This window comes from Kogia breviceps, chromosome 5 (genome assembly GCF_026419965.1).
Source record: "Kogia breviceps isolate mKogBre1 chromosome 5, mKogBre1 haplotype 1, whole genome shotgun sequence".
NCBI lineage: Eukaryota > Metazoa > Chordata > Mammalia > Artiodactyla > Physeteridae > Kogia > Kogia breviceps.
This window is the reverse complement of record NC_081314.1, coordinates 33,736,025-33,753,708: the sequence shown is the minus strand read 5'-3', so window position 1 is coordinate 33,753,708 and position 17,684 is coordinate 33,736,025. Positions and strand designations below refer to the sequence as shown.

General features: G+C 41.5%; 1 protein-coding gene across 1 annotated transcript in view; it reads left to right on the top strand.

The window, feature by feature from the left end:
- EFHB (EF-hand domain family member B) overlaps positions 1-14,549 on the top strand; it is a 48,041-nt gene extending 33,492 nt beyond the window's left edge. Inside the window, exons 10-13 of the mRNA XM_059064163.2 lie at positions 6,010-6,217; positions 9,158-9,370; positions 11,211-11,392; positions 14,341-14,549. Of these exons, the coding sequence (XP_058920146.1) occupies positions 6,010-6,217; positions 9,158-9,370; positions 11,211-11,392; positions 14,341-14,514 (777 nt within the window). The 3' untranslated portion in view covers positions 14,515-14,549. The remainder of the gene's footprint in view (positions 1-6,009; positions 6,218-9,157; positions 9,371-11,210; positions 11,393-14,340) is intronic.
- The last annotated feature ends 3,135 nt before the right edge of the window (positions 14,550-17,684 follow it).

Below are 17,684 nucleotides of genomic sequence, written 5' to 3'. Positions count from 1 at the left end.
TGTATGCTCAGGAGTGGGATTGCTGGATCATATGCATGCCCATTTGTTTTAAGTATTGTCCACGGCATCTACTTGTTGGCCCTTGACAGAAAAAGTTTGCTGGAGTAGATCTGCGTTGTCAAAATGTGGTTCTTTCACCATCATCAGTATCACTTGGGAACATGCTAGAGATGCACATCCTAAGGCCCACCCCAGACCTCCTGAATTAGGAACTTGGGGTTGGGGTCTAGCAATTGTGTTTTAACAAGCTTTTCAGTGATTCTGATGCAGGCTGGGGTTTGAGAACCACTGTTGCAGATCATTAAACTGGAGTGTGCTGGGAGCCTGGAGGATGGACAGTCCCTGCCTCACTCTGCATGTGTACACACGGTACTGTCAGTCTAGTCCAAGTCAAGCTTAGAATGCTCTCCCCTGGGGACCAGGTGTGGTTTCAGTTTTGAGAGCAAGATCACTCAATTTTCAAGCTACTCTAAATTTTATTCTTTGATCAAGTGAGATCAACCCAGGGCTGCATAATTACCTGACATCATTTTAGGCCATTACAGGATTTACCAAGCTGCACAGTGCCTTAGGCTTGTACTAAGGAGCGCTACTACACAAACAATTTGTGAAACGTGGCACATTTTTTATTAGTACACCCATGTGGCTGTTATTTATTCTTGTCACATGCATCCTCTTTATAAGGAAACCCAGTCTTTCTAAAGCACATAACTGTGCTTTGTCTAAGTATCTGGTTTGTTTTTACTTCATGTACAGCATGAGTTTGGACCAATAGTGCATACCTTTTTGACTTGGCTGCCAGGAAGCTTAGAGCCAATACAGAGAAACACATCTAGTTTGTGAATGTGATCTTATAGCATACATTTTGTGCACTCTTTTTATTTCAGGTTTCATCTTATTTTAGTCCAACTTTATTTTCTCTTTGCCCTGATTTCCTCACTTTTTTTGGCTCTCATTGTACTTCTTTTTCTAGGCAGCCCCAAACAGTTTTAGAATAAGTCTAGCATAAACAAAAAAAACTCATAAATAAACCTGTGATGATGTAGTGCATCATAATCTTGATAGGAGAAGAAAAGAAAGAGCAGAATAATTTTAGTTTATCTCAAAAGGAAAAGATAATATTCTTATCTCCATTCGATGTTGAGTACAGTTTTAGAAAAGTGACACCTCACAATTTTTATCTTATAAAAAAAATCTTGATCGCTCATTGGTTAATTCATTTTAAGCCCATGCGTTTTATTTGATTTTAGATAAGGGGCCTGTGTGTCTGTGATGTACTGGTGAATAAAAAGTGGGTTAAATATCTCAGTTAAGTTTGTACTAATTATGTCGGGACAAACACCAATCAGTCATCAACGACATTTCTCACAAAGTTGTGTTTAAAGAAAATGTAAGTATTCAACTGTTTCTCTGGTTTTTAGTAGAGACCGATTGCTATTTACAGGTAACTTAAAAAATTATTCTTCAGAATTAAATTACTTAAGCAAAAACAAGTATATTTTAAACTTTACTCAACTCCAAGTATCTACAAAGATGATATTGGGGAAATTTACATGGTAGTAAAGTGAATAAGGAAAACTAGCAGGATGTACAGTTCTCCTCTTTCTAAAAATTCCTCATGTTAAATGTAATCATAATCAAGACGATCATCTTAATAGCTGTTGATGATCTCTGAACCACCAGGCACATTCCTTATGATAAAATTAAATTAAGCAGGAGGAAATTACTGAGAATTATTTAATGCCGATATACCTTTTAAATAGTTAACTTTTAATATGTACAATGTAGTGCTTTTAATATGTACAATGTCCTTGAGGAGCTTTTTGTTTCTGAGTGGGTAATAAGATGTGGGTCTTCCTAGTACAGCTGTAGGCTTGTTTTTGATGATTTGAATCTAATACTGTTGAATGTCCAGATTTAATTTAATTGAAAAGTAAAACAAAACAGAATAAACTGTGATTTCCTAAATGAATCTTCTTGGCTTAGAGGATTAATTCTGTTATTTGTTGAACACTCACAGCACATCAAACATTATCCCAGATAATGTGCAGGCTTTTAACTCAGGGAACTTAAAATCTAAAGGGGGGGAAAAATAAAGACTCATCATGTCCAAGAATGGTCACAGCAGAGTCTCAAATGTTCAAAATAGGTATATATAATTCCAACTCCTTTTTTTTTTTTTTTTTTTTTTTTTTTTTTGCGGTACGCGGGCCTCTCACTGCTGTGGCCTCTCCCGTTACGGAGCACAGGCTCCGGACGCACGCGCAGGCTCAGCTGCCGTGGCTCACGCGCCCAGCCGCTCCGTGGCATGTGGGATCTTCCCAGACCGGGGCACGAACCCGCGTCCCCTGCATCGGCAGGCGGATTCCAACCACTGTGCCACCAGGGAAGCCCTCTCACTCCTTTTATTCTGCTTATTATCCAGGAAGTAGCTGAGATGGGATGATTCCTTTTGGGGGACAGTTGCATTCATTGACAAAACTGGTTTACTAAGACGTGTGAGCAAGGCAGTTCCAAAGTTCAGTAATACCAGACTGCTGTGGATGGTTGGGGACAGAAAAGGTTCATTGAATACCTTGACTAATAGCTCATTGTTGAGCAGCCTTTGTGCTATAAGTCACGCCACTGTCAGACCGAAAGTGGTCCAGAAAGCAAAGCACATGACATGACTCAGATGAATTGCACGGGCCATACTTTTGTGTCTGGAGCTGGCTCATTGGACTGAAATAGCAATTCTATAATTTGAAAATGTGTCAACAGAGAGATGCACCATCAATAGCTCTGAGTGGGGACAAAGGTTCATGTAGTCAGTATACCAGGAGCATGGAGCAATGCCTTGTATGTGATGTGTCCTCCCTCACCATGAGACAAATGGGTCACCTTGCTGCAGGAGTCACAAGTTAGGCGTGTGGTGGTAGCCTCTGCCTCAGAAACGTCGACTGCTTTTTTGGCACTTGGTCTAATGGTGCGTGTATTGTTGTGTCTGCTACAAGGATGGATCCAGGCAGCGATGGTGCAACCTTGGTGGTGCAGGCTCAATCCAAAGCTTGATTCCTGTCATCCACATCGGAGGATGGACCTTATCCTGGGTATCTATATGAATTACCTGGATGGTTCACTCAGCAGCCGTGATTTGTTTCCATAGTTTTCTTTTTTCCTTTTTTTTTTAAATTGGAGTACAGTTGATTTATAATATGTTAGTTTCAGGTGTACAGCAAAGTGAGTCAGTTATACATATACATATATCCACACTTTTTGTTTTAGATTCTTTCCCCACGTAGGTCTTTACAGAGCATTGAGTAGAGTTCCCTGTGCTATACAGCAGGTTCTTATTAGTTATCTATTTTATATATAGTAGTGTGTATATGTCAATCCCAATCTCCCAATTTATCCTTCCCCCCCATTCCCTGGTAACCATAAATTTGTTTTCTACATTCGTGATGCTATTTCTGTTTTGTAAATAAGTTCATTTGTACTCCCTTCTTTTTTAGATCCACATATAAGCAATATCATATATTTGTCTTTCTGTGTCTGATTTATGTCACTCAGTATGACAATCTCTAGGTCCATCCATGTTGCTGCAAATGGCATTATTTTGTTCGTTTTTATTCCATTGTATCTATGGACCACATCTTCTTTATCCATTCCTCTGTTGATCCATAGTTTTCTGTCTCAAAAAGAGGTGTCTTTAATCTTCCAATCTATAGTGTTCTTTCTTAAAATTTTTAAAATTTTAAATTTTCTATATTTTTGGCCATCCCGGGCAGCATGTGGGGTCTTAGTTCTCCAACCAGGGATCGAACCCATGCCTCCTGCATTGGAAACATGGAGTCCTAACCACTGGACTACCAGGGAAGTCCCCAGTCTGTAGTTTTCCAAGTGGCAACCAAGCAGGCAGGCCACTGGCAACAGTCCAAGAGTCACTAAAAATATAACCGATTCCTCAATGGCAGTATTGGCTGGAGCTGTGAGAATAACCTTGAGTTCTGCCCACTGAGTAGAGTGACTATGCCCTTTTTTGGTCCTTAGTTCTTACTGAGGTTGAAAGCCACAGCAGACCAGTGAAGACCATTGGGTTTCAGGTTAGTGAACCAGGCCCAGCGGCTCTAGGTGGTGAAATCATTATTCATAGAGACTTGCAGCTCAAAGGGTTTATGAGGGTTGAGGGGCCCCAAAGGTACTAGCATTCTCTCCGTGTGGCTTCTCTTGATCATAAGTGCCTGAACATTCATAAGACAGGTATGGAAAGCATCAATACTAATTGACAGATCCAGCAGTGGAAGCCACAGCAATAATATATTATTAACTTTCCTTCTCCACTTTGAAAAAACCCTACCCAAACCCCACCAGCTGATTCCTGACATCTCTTCTTGCTGCACACTCAGTAGGGTGACGACTTTGGCACCCATAGCCAATGAAGCCCTAGTAGTTTCAGTCTCCACCCCCCTGAAGTTCCACAACATACTGGGACAGATACTTGTGGCCTGTGATCCCCTTGGGGACAAGGAGATCTTGTCCCATACCTAGTCTTCCTTAGAACAGCTGAGGTTGGGGTATGGGGGGAGGGAAACGTCAAGGCTGCAGAGGCAGGAGTGGCTCTGTACCCAGTGAATAAGAAGCATTTTCTTTCATTATTGCCACCATCTTTTTCAGATTTGGGGACCCTCGATTCAACAGCCCCCCCCCCCTTTGCTTTTCAGCTAGGGCTGTGGGGTTCGTAGTTTTGATTGGACTGGCAGCAGAGACTTTCATAAAGCAGTCTACTTTAATCCAGGGCATGGCAGCTCCCTGTCCATATAATATATGTTAAATTCTCATTGTGTTTCAACATGAGGGTTAGGAACATTCTCCAGGCCTATGGGTCTGGCTGCAGGAATTTATCTAGAATTCACTGGGTCAGTTTCGTGTTCTCAAGGGGATTGCCTTCACCAGTATTGTGAATCCAACCCTGGGCCTAGGAGCTGATTGTTAGTGAGTCATTTATATTTTCCCTAGGGAGTTTAACTATCTCGGGGAAATCTCTTTGAGAGGGCCAAAGCTCCCTTATAGCAGCTTGCACCCACTTTGAAAACACTGGGACCTTTCCCTGTCATCTTGGATGGATCTAAGTTTGGCTTGACGGGCTGCAGTAGGCCTGAGTGGTAAGATGCCCAGCTCTGGCCTTTCTTCCTTAACAAGCATTATGTGCTCTGGCTTCTCACCCTGCAAGTGAATCAGCTGGGTTCTGCCCAGAGCCTTTCTAAATTTCCCTCCTTTCACACTCAGCGTAGGTGCTTCTGTCTTTAACTGTTGTCTGAAAGGGGTGGAAATTTCCCCTCCTCCGGCTTCCAGGATGAATCTGAGTGAGTCCTCTTCTCCACAGGAGCGTTAATATCCAGGGGCAGCTGCCTTTGAATCCACTCTCTGTGCTTGGTCTGCAGTCACTTCTCTAATTTCCTCTTTTTACCAGGCAATGGAGTGTAGGACAATCATTGCCCAGTTGACTTTTTAATTTTTTCCCACACCGCGCGGCATGTGGGATCTTAGTTTCCTGACAAGGGATTGAACCTAGGCCCTCGTGAGTGAAAGTGTGGAGTCCTAACCATTGGACCACCAGGGAAGTCCCTGACTGCCTAGTTGGAGCACCACCTTTGAAAGCACTGAAAATTGCAGAAAGCTGTCAAAAGTACACAACAATGGTCAAATGAAATGTCAAGCATGAATCATGCTTAGGCCTGCTCAACCCGAGTGTAAACAACATGATTTAATGAGAAAGATATTAAAATGAACAAAGGCTGTGAGCCACACTCCACTCCAACCAGGGTTGAAATTACCGGGCACATATCAGATGGACACGATGGGGACCAATCTCGCTTAATATCTGACTCTCCTTATGTGAAAAATAGGACCGATTCTTTGAATTTATGTGATAGAGCTCTTTCTTTTTTTCTTAAAGGAAATAACAGATGTTGCCCACTCTGCCGATGAAGACAATGCTCATGTCATCTTTTTTTGCTTTGTGTCTCACAGAAGGGAGATGGGGCCATAGATAAAGCTGAGCTTCGGGAAGCGTGTGACCAGGCCAGTGTGCACATAGATGAGAAGCTCCTGGACCAGCTATTTGAATACTGTGATGTGGATAATGACGGGCTGATTAACTACCTTGAATTTGCAAATTTTCTTAACTGGAAAGATAAAACCCCCCTCAAAGAGTATGAAGAGAGGGTCATTATTAAAGGTATTTAATTTCTGAAGACTTGCTAAATTCTTAAATGGACTTTAGTATTTTCTTTTTCTTAGGAGTTTGACTCTTGTCAACTTTCATATTATATATTTAAAGATATGCACATATATTTGTTTTCTTTTTTATGCATAGAATATCTGTGGAAGGTTAGGAAAGAATTTGATAACATTTATTATTTCCGGGGAGGGGACACTGGTTGCTGAGGGTCAAAGTGGCAGTGAGACTCACTTTTCAATCTATGTTTTTGTATCTTTTAAGTTTGGAACCGTGTATTACTCATTCAAAAGAAAACAATTACAAGCAAAACAATTTACACAGAAGCCCAAAATATGAAAGAGAGTTCCTCAGAAAGCTGTTTGAAAACCATTTTCTTAGAGAAATTAGCTCCCCTCTCCCAGGAAAAGTCAATTGTAAAGTAGAATTTGATCTGTTAAGTTTTTTAAGAAAAGGAAAAACATAATCTTTATTTTTATTCAAATATCTTCATGTTTACACATTATCTTCCTGCATCACTAACCATATGTAGATATACATATATACATATGTGTGTGTGTGTACAGAAAATTTTTTTATAAGCTTGTTCTTTGTTTTTAAAATTAATTAATTAATTAATTTTATTTTTGGCTGTGTTGGGTCTTTGTTGCTGCATGCGGGCTTTCTCTAGTTGCGGTGAGCAATGGCTACTCTTCGTAGCGGTGCACAGGCTTCTTATTGCGGTGGCTTCTCTTGTTGTGGAGCACGGACTCTAGGCACACAGGCTTCAGTGGTTGTGGCATGCGGGCTCAGTAGTTGTGGCTCACGGGCTCTAGAGCGCAGGCTCAGTAGCCATGGTGCATGGGCTTAGTTGCTCTGCGGCATGTGGGATCTTCCCGGACCAGGGCTCGAACCCATGTCCCCTGCATTGGTAGACGTATTCTTAACCATTGTGCCACCAGGGAAGTCCATGTATGGAAATGTTTTAAAATCACGGTGACTGTACCATTTTTATTTGGCTAAAAAAAACTTAGCTCTCAAATTTCTATGGAATGAAGAGATACTTTCATGGTTTCTGTAAACTTCATTTTCAGTTCCCTTAAGCTGAGGTATTATGAATTACTAAACCATTTCCTCACTTTTTAAAACTTGGGTAATTTCCAGATATTTTAAACGTAATATGAGTGACGCTATAATGATTATCATCTCTCAGAAAGCTTTCTGTTTCTAATTATATCTCATTTCTCATGAATGATATTTTTGTCCTAGAAGTAACTCTCTCTTTCATTTTGCTTTTTTAAATGATTGTACCAATTTGCAATTTTATCAGTCACGGTGGTGAGAAGGTTTTACTTCAATCTTGCTACCATTGAGTGTTATTTCAAACATTCTTGTGATTTAGTTGTTATATAATGATACCTCGTTTGCTTTCATTTTCAAGTCTTGATTCTTACAGACAATTAACTTTTGAAAGATTGTCTTACATTTTTATCTCCTCTTGGAATATCTCTCCTCTAAAACGTGAAGATACTCCTGTTTTCACTTTTATTCCTGCAAAGCCAGTACCACACTTGGGGCTTTATTGACCACGGGAGCCCTTACAAGTTTCTGGGATGGCTTTTCTCTGCTGTCCACTAGGAGAGCCGGAGGATCTTCTCTACCTAATGAAGCTTTTTATAGAAAACAAGTCTACTCTAGTTCTCTCAGAAATAAATAGAGGGTGACAGAGTATTTTCCTTCTTGGTATAACTCATGAAGCAGTGGGGGAAACAAAAGCCTGCTTTCAAACCAGGTGGTTCTTCTAATTGTTCCTGGTTGGGGGTTCCTGATTTGAGCAGCCATTTTCAATGGAGTTCTTGAGGTTTTCCTCTTCTTCTAAGACAGTGGCTGGTGGGTCAGTCAGAAGGGACTCGGGAATGTATTGCCAGCAATTTTCTTATATCAAGTTCCGTCTTACTATTGACGGTTGGATTAAAGGGGGTGCGTCCTTTAAGGCAGGGGCTTTCGAACAGTTTTCTGAGAAACTATTTTTCATACTTGGTCCAGATTTCTGCCTTTTGCGCCCACCCACCCGTGGGTGAAAAGTGCTGTGTCCCTGCGCTTTCACGGCAGCGATTGGCAGGGGCTGAGTCGGGGGGTGCAGACTTTAGATGGGCCTGTCTTTTCTGGTTTGCCACCCCGATCTGGCACTGGGGCACCCTTCGCCTGTGTAACCGGTGCTGGACGTTCCCCAGCACCTTGAGTTCCTCCAGCGCTCGAGAGACCACAGCGCTGCCTAGTGCTGTGTACTTTGCAGCTCCATGAGAAAGCTGTGTCAGGAATTTCCTCCTCAACTTCAGAACTGACTCAGCAAAGCAAATTTGCAAAAGAGAACAGAATCTTACAATCGTAGTTGTATCTCAGGGTTTTCTCTTATACACTGATTGGAAGGGCGTTATTTATAGAATCGGTTCCTGCGCTCACAGTGAGCTCTCGTCGCCTCTCCAAATGTCACAGTGCATGGGGGCTCCCTCCCTACCGAGATCAGGTATGTGTGGAATTTACAGCTCCAAATATTTCTTCTCCTGTCCCTCCCCAGGGCACAGTCTTAGGAACAACTCTGGTAATCCTGTAGTTCAAGCCAAATATGAAAATAGGCTCTAATTTTAAAAAAGAGGAAAGAAAAAAAAAAGTTCTCCGTTTTCATTTGGTGTTTCAGATTTAAAAGCTTTATTCTAGCATAAAATGAGCGAAGTGGTGAGCAGAAACATTAGACCTTGTTCAGATTTCCTGGTGTATGACCTTGGACTGAACTTGTGCTTCCACAGTGGCTATTGGTGTCAGCGGAGGGTCTACACCAGCTCAACCTCTGTTTCCACCAGCAAGAAGAGACTAAATGGGAAAACTCATCTTGTTACAGGGTGAGCACCAGGTAGTAACTTTGTCCTGTACTTTTTTCCCCCTTTCCGTCTTTGCTTGAAGGTGGAAAACCAGATTGTGCAAGCCCTGCTGAGGCTAATGTAGAAGAATCTGAACCAGCTCTCCTGATAAAGCCTGAAGATATTGTCTTGAAAGAGCCAGGGAGCTCAGAAAAGACTCTGCGGACACTTCTGAGGCCAAGCGATAAAGTTTCTAATCACTACAAGACCACTTCTTCGGAGATCAGTGCAGTTGTAGGCGCTGTTCCTTCTACTTGTGAGTATGTCATATTATTTGCTGAGTGTTAAAAGGATCAACAAACACAGAAGGGGAGTGTCCTTTGTCTGTCCTTGCATTGTCCCCCAGCCTCTATTAGACTCTAACTTTCTCAAAGTCCAGGACCTTTCATTCAGTTCTGTATTCTAAGCACCCAGGAGGGCTCAATAAATGTAGGCTGAATTGAACTAGTGTTCATGGTGACCCAAATAAAATGATTCTCTCTATATCAATGAAACTGAAACCATCATAGCTCAGAACCCAGAATGTTAGACCTCGTCATAATTCAGACTTCACCAAGCGCTAGGAGATTTTTGAACCATGTGATTCTTAGCTACAAACAGATTTGCCTTCAAATATTTGAAGAGCTCTTATAGAATGGTTCCTTACATCTTTATTCCCCGTCTGTTAGTCTGCTAGGGCTATCATAACAAATACCACAAACTGAATGGCTAAACAGCAGAAATTGATCATCTCATGATGGCTGGAAGTCCGAGATCAAGGTGTTGGCAGAGTGGCTTCCTTCTGAGCGCTGTGAGGGAAAATCTGCTCCAGGCCCTATCCTGGATTCTGGGGGTTTGCCAGCAGTCTTTGGTGCTACTCAGCTTCTGCTGCACCAGCCTGATCTCTGCCTTCATCTTCATCTGATGTTCTCCTGTGTGAGCATCTGTGTCCCAATGTCCCCTTTTTATAAGGACTCCAGTCATATTGGACTAAGGGCCCACCCTTCTCCTGTATAACCTCATCTTAATGAATTATTCCTGCAATGACCCTCTTTCCAAATAAGGTCACCTCCTGAGGTACTAAGGGACTTTAACATAAAAGTCTGGGGAGGATACAGTTCAACCCATAACTGCCCAGATCTCAATATCAAGCATGATGAATTTAGAAAACTCTTTTGTATTGGTCAAGATCCCTTTTTTGGACTAAGGCCATGATTAAGGATTTACATATTTTACTTAACTGAATTTCATAGACATGCTTTACATTCTGTTGTGATGAGAGCTTGCTACTTGCTTTGGAATAGTGTTGCCCAATAGAAATACAATTGGTGTTGTATGTATTTTTTTAAAAAATTTATTATTTATTTTTGGCTGTGTTGGGGCTTCCTTGCTGCGTGCAGGCCTTCTCTAGATGCGGTGAGCAGGCGCTACTCTTCGTTGTGGTGCGTGGGCTTCTCATTGCGGTGGCTTCTCTTGTTGCGGAGCACGGGCTCTAGGCGTGTGGGCTTCAGTAGTTGTGCCTCGCGGGCTCTAGAGCGCAGGCTCAGTAGTTGTGGTGCACAGGCTTAGTTGCTCCGCAGCATGTGGGATCTTCCCAGACCAGGGTTCGAACCTGTGTCTCCTGCATTGGCAAGTGGATTCTTAACCACTGCGCCACCAGGGAAGTCCTGGTGTCATATGTATTTAAAAAATTTTAGTAGCCACATTAAGAAGAAGAAACAGGTGAAATTAACTTTAATAGTATATTGGGAATTCCCTGGAAGTCCAGTGGTTAGGGCTTGGTGCTTTCACTGCTGAGGCCCAGGTTCAATCCCTGGTCAGGGAACTAAGTTCCTGAATGCTGTGTGGAGCAGCCAAAAGAAAAAAAAAATTAGTACATATATATATAATATACAATATGTATCTCCAAAGTACTATCATCTCAACAAGGAATCAGTATAAAATGATTAATTAAATGTCTCACATTCTTTTTTTGGGTACTACATCTTTGAAATTGTGTATTTTACACTCAGAGCACAGCTCAGTTTGGACTAGCCACATTTCCAGTGCTCAGTAGCCACATGGTTGGTGGCAGCTGTATTTAGAATGTCTGTTTTCCTCCCCCATCCATGTCCTAGGTTATCCCATCTATGGTGTTCCAACCATTCGGTCCGATATTCCCGCCCCCCAAATTCGTCGCATCAGTGACAGAACCAATTATGGTGAAGATGGAAATGCCTATTCATTGCTGCATCCTACCATCTTTGGCCAGAAAGGACTGTTTGAAAGAGACTTCTTCAAGACCAGATCCAAAAAAGAGGTACAACATGTGATTTCAAAAGGGTTGAAAGAAAGGCCAACTACACACAAAGGTGGAAATGTTTATTTGCTTGAGCGTTTATATTACAAAAGTCATCAGGAGCACCCCGCCCCCACCCCCCATTAGGATTCTTGAGGATAATGTTCAATTTGGTTGTGATATTTGGTACAATTCTTGAAGTTGAATTTACTCTAATAAGAAGCATTACACTCACGTTATATATTCACTATGACCTATGTATAAAAAGAAAACTGTTTTCCTAAGATATTCAACACTATTCTTCATTGAGTAAAAGCAAAGAGGCTCAATCCCTTCCTTGTGTAAGTACCCTTGTGGTCGTGGGTCTCCGAAACCAAAGAGTAAGTGTGAGGAGGGCCACTCTGCCATCCTTATGAGCTGCTATCTCAGATTATCTACAACAAGCACTGATTTAAAATGTTCTGTCCTGTTGCCACGTGTCAGCCCATGTATCTTGTTTTTTCACTCGGTAAACATGGTCTTCATGGCCCAAGTGATTTTCTTCCTAGGTCGGTTATAAAGCAGGTGCAACCGGCGAGGCCAGAATAGCCATTGGGGTTCTGAGGAAGGGAGCAATTGCTTCTTCGAACTTTCAAATCCAGAGCTAGAAATGATGTGAACAGACGTGTGATGCTTTCTGGGACTTCACATGCAGGGTTGATGGCTTGCAAACTTGCAAACTTAGTAACAGATTCATTCCAATGATTCATTCCCACTGAGGTGGGAGAGAGGCGGGGAGAAACTCAGAGGAAGATGCCTGCTGGCTGATCCCAAAGAAGTAACCCAGGATCCACCACAGAAGGTCAGAGAAGAGACATTTGCAGACTGTATTTTCTCTTCCCTCAGTCACTCTAAAGGGCCTATGAAATAGGGCTTCAGGGCCACCAAAAGAAACAAAAATCTCCTGCTTGTTTCCTGATGCCTAAAATTCTTTTAACTAGGAAGTCATCCTTTATCTCACAATTCTAGGTAGGAAGTAAGAACCCAGAGGCCTGCACATATATTATTCCAACTAAATGACATTCTAGAAAAGGCAAAACAATGGAGAAAGTAGAAAGACCGATGGTTGCCAGAGGGTTGGAGAGAAAAAGGGAAGGATGAATAGGTGTAGCACAGAGGATCTTTAGGGCAGTGAAACTATTTTGTATGATACCATAATGGTGGATACGTGTTATTATCCATTTGTCAAAACCTATAGATTATGCAACGCAGAGAGTGAACCCTCACGTGAACTATGGACTTTGGTTAATAATAATGTATCAATATTGACTCATCAACTGTAACAAATATACCGCACTAATGAAAGATGTTACTAACGGGAAAAGAGGGGGCAAGTGATAGAGCATACGGGAATGCTCTATAATTTCTGCTCAATTTTTCTAGAAACCTATAACTGCTCTAAAAAATAAAGTCAATTTAAAAAAAAAAAGGAAAAAGAACCCAGAGACCTGGTTGGAGTAATAACGTCACCTTGAGAATAGATGGGTTTCTGTAAAAGTGTAAGCTAATCAATACACGAGGATGGAAAGCTGAACGAGGGTAGGAATGCCTCCCAAAGAGTTGGGAAGGAAGCAGGGGAGAAGGGCTGGATTGCCCAAGAACGCACCTCAGGGCTTCACTCTGCAGGGACATTTTATTTTTTGGCTGCACCACATGGCATGCGGGATCTTAGTTCCCTGACCAGGGATCGAACCCGAGCCCCCTACAGTGGAAGCGTGGAGTCTTAACCACTGGACCGCCAGGGAAGTCCCTGCAGGGACTTTCTTTACCTGTCACTGGGTGGAGGAAAATAGCAACTATGCACGGGTGCCTTGAGGCGCTTCTGCTGTGTAACTGCTGCCTCTGACAGCACTGCTCTCCTGAATTTCAAGTGTATTTGATTATATTCTTAATTTCCCACAAGGCACATCATATCTAGGGGACCTTTTAATTGTTAAGATTTAGTTTAATAGAGGTATTCTGCAGGTCTTCTTTTTCTTTGGCTTTCCTATTCACTGTCTAACCTTTCCTTCCATTTCCCTCTTTGCTTCTTTCCTGTATGCTTCATAGTAAATGTCTTTCCTCTTTTAAATTTAGTTTCTTTTTTTTTTTTCAAATCTTTTCTTCGCTCTATTCATTCTAATATTTCTTCCCACTACTGGTTCTTATCTTTCCTTTCTTATATTTTCCCTGGGATATATAAAGCATGTTTCCCCCCTTCCCTTTATCTCTTTTACTGATTATCACTGCAGAGAGATGATTAATAACCAAAGTTTGCTGGTTTTCAATATGCTCAGATTTTAGTCTGCTCACTCACTCGCACATGCACTATCTCTCCGACATTTGCACACCCCCAGCTATAATTAAAGTTTACAACAGGCCAGTTAGAGACACTCCATAAATGTTCTTTATCTTTTGGCCACGTGGCTCGTGGGATCTTAGTTCCCCGACCAGGGATCGAACGTGTGCCCCCTGCAGTGGAAGCGCACTGGACTGCCAGGGAAGTCCCATAAATATTCTTATTTTAAAGAAGAGAAACTAATATGCAAGGGGTCTAGATAACATACATAAGAGGTGACTGGGATGGAAATAAAATCCAGCAAGTCTTCTTTCTTTAACTCTTTTACCCTTTCTGCTTGAATTTGGCCACCTCCCTTTAAAATAAACAGAAACACTTAGAGTTGAAAGTAATTTTATATATTGGCTAGTAGAGTTGAACACGCTCATATTCATTCACATTAGCAAAATGATTCCTGAGCTGAGAGTACTGGAATTTTACTATTGGCTTATTATATGTAATAAGCCCTCCTCCCCCACCACACACACACATCCACACATCTTTTTGGGGGATAAATGTCCATAGTCTTAGATATTATGAAGATATTTTAAAAAATACAAACTGAAAAACACATAAATATTAGCCTGACTTTGGAAGTTTTTTTTCCCCCCAGATTGCAGAGATATTATGTAACATTGGTGTCAAGCTTTCTGAGGATGAATTTGAAAATATATGGAATCTTGCATCAAAAAAACATCACAGAGGAGAAGTCTGTGTTGAGAATATCAGAAAAGTTCTGAATGAGTTACAACGTGCAGACTGGACCAAGTGCAAAACAGCCATGTGATCTTTGTGGAGTTCACTCATTTACACCAAAGAATTGTTAAATCCGTGTTCATCTAAAATGTTCAGTCCATTCTGGTTTTAGATGTTATAATTCAGCAATCACTGTGGTAGGGCTTATATGCCTGGATGCATTGCTCATAAATTAGATCTTGAACTTTAAACTTTATTTTCTTGTTTCCTATAAAGCACCAAAGAATTTGCAAGCACTTGGAGTTAACCTTTAAGCTCACCAACGGCATAGATAGCTCAGAATGATGCTGGAAGTTTGTCATGTTTAGTACACTTAAGAATGCTATGCGTTTGAGTGGGTGGCCTGATATTCAAAGTCTGGTTTGTGATACCATGTTCACAAAATTTTGCCTTCAACATTTTGTTATTTTTCTCTTTAGGTGTCACTGTGACACAACTGAAGTTTAATGGGCTGCTTTTTTTTTTTTTTTTTTTTTGGCGGTATGTGGGCCTCTCTCTGGTGGCCTCTCGCCACCAGGACTCCCTTTTAAGAATCTGTGCCATGTGTATTAGGAGCCACTGGAGTTGAGTGAATTATCTGTTTTCTGAATGAATCTCTAAAATAGATTCTGAGACCCTTGGCATTTCTGATTCACCTTCAAGAGCCCTGTTTAGTGATTTATAATAGTTTTACTCAGCACAAATAGAAGACCTACACACAGAAACCAGGATTTTACCATTTATCTTCTCTTTTTTCTCCTGATAAATAAATGTCAAATTTAGAAAAAAAAAGTCAAATTACACTAACCATGGGGAAGCCTATGGACTTAAAAGATGTTTTATGCTAATTTTTGTACTAATTATGTCGGGACAAACACCAATCAGTCATCAACGACATTTCTCACAAAGTTGTGTTTAAAGAAAATGTAAGTATTCAACTGTTTCTCTGGTTTTTAGTAGAGACCGATTGCTATTTACAGGTAATTTAAAAATTATTCTTCAGAATTAAATTACTTAAGCAAAAACAAGTATATTTTAAACTTTACTCAACTCCAAGTATCTACAAAGATGATATTGAGGAAATTTACATGGTAGTAAAGTGAATAAGGAAAACTAGCAGTATGTACAGTTCTCCTCTTTCTAAAAATTCCTCATGTTAAATGTAATCATAATCAAGACAATCATCTTTTTTTTTTTTTTTTTGCGGTACGCGGGCACCTCACCGTCGCGGCCTCTCCCGTTGCGGAGCACAGACTCCGGACGCGCAGGCTCAGCGGCCGTGGCTCACGGGCCCAGCAGCTCCGCGGCATGTGGGATCTTCCCAGACCGGGGCACGAACCCGTGTCCCTTGCATCGGCAGGCGGACTCTCAACCACTGCATCACCAGGGAAGCCCGCTTAATGGGCTTTAAGTCTCTGTCAGCATCTGGAGAAAACAGATAATCACAAGGAGCAGAATTTGGGGAATAAAAACTTGAGTGCCAACAACGACGTGATGTCTGGTGGCTTTTCACATCTTTTTATGGCCAGAAAAGCATATTGTCCTTGTAGTACCTGAAGAGGACACAGCTGACCACACCGTTAGATATAGCTTTAGAGAGTTATTGTAGCAAATTGTGCTGAATCATTACCTCCCTCCTGCCTCGGCTCTTTGACATACAAATGTGATGCTGGGGCGGGATGAGATCCGGATGGTGATGGGGAAGTGGGGGCCCAGTTCAGCGTGTTCTTTCTGTGCATCAGGAAAGCCCCAGGGTGGGTTGAATCCATGACTGAAGCTTTCCCAGCAATATCACTTGATGAATTGAATGATCAAGAGCATGTATTCTACCGGTATTTCTCTGTGACAGATCTTGACACTTTGTTGTTTGGTTTTTGTCTATTAGTCAAAAAAAAATTACTCTTTAACTTAGATACTGTGCTTATTCTGTAGTCTATTGTTACTTGAAAAAAAAGAACTAAGGTTCAAAAGATTGCTTTACCTAATCCCTAGGAAAAATTTTTATAATCCATTTATTTTATAGCTAATTTATGTGAAAAAAATTAACTTTTTATTTGGAAATGATTTTAGACTTACAGAAGATTTGCACAAGTAGCACAAAGAATTATGCAGGGGTGGGCTGGAGCCTGCTCTTTTTTTTTTTTTCTTGCAGTACGCGGGCCTCTCACTATTGTGGCCTCTCCCGTTGCGGAGCACAGGCACCGGACGCGCAGGCTCAGCGGCCATGGCTCACGGGCCCAGCCGCTCCGTGGCATGTGGGATCTTCCCAGACCGGGGCACGAACCCGCGTTCTCTGCATCGGCAGGCGGACTCTCAACCACTGCGCTACCAGGGAAGCCCTGGAGCCTGCTCTTACTGTCCACTGTGGTCAACTGTGGGCATTTCTTCCCAGCACTGTGTCCGTGACCCCATGTTGGTAGCCTGAAACCAGCTACAGTGAGAGTATTTACACTAAGCAAACCAACACATGCTACAGACTGGGGACCCCTGCCCTTCCCAAAGACCATTTACAAGCACTTCTACATCTATCTGTCTATTTCCCTATCTATATCTATCTACCTACCTATCTATCTATCTATCTATCAATCATCTATCTATCTATCTTCCTATCTATCCATCCATCCATTCATCCACCTAACTACATACCTATCTATGTCTCTATTTATCCATCTATCTTCATATCTATTTATCTATCCATCCATCTACCTACCTATGTCTCTATCTATGTCCCTATCTATCTATCTATCTATCTAATCTATCATCTGTCTATCCACCCATCTATTGACAGAGGCAGGCTCCTTGACCGAACTTTAGTCAGGCTCCTTTGAACCCTTTTCTCAATTAGGTTTTGACCTTGGGCTTCTGTGTCTGTCCTTCCTGGGCCTGCATTGCACAGTTTTAGCAAGAATCTTGCTAAGTCAGTTAACAGAGAATCCTCCCATTGTCAATATCTGATTACCCTCCATATCTGATGAAATTCTTCATCCCCCAACTATGATGTATTAACTTTGGCCTGCTTTTTTTTTGATAGCTATTATAAAATGTTTATTATTGATTTATATTTACTTCCTGAATTTTTTCTTTTGAATTTTATTTTATTTTTTTATATAGCAGGTTCTTATTAGGCATCAATTTTATACACATCAGTGTATACATGTCAATCCCAATCGCCCAATTCAGCACACCACCATCCCCACCCCGCCGTGGCTTTCCCCGCTTTGT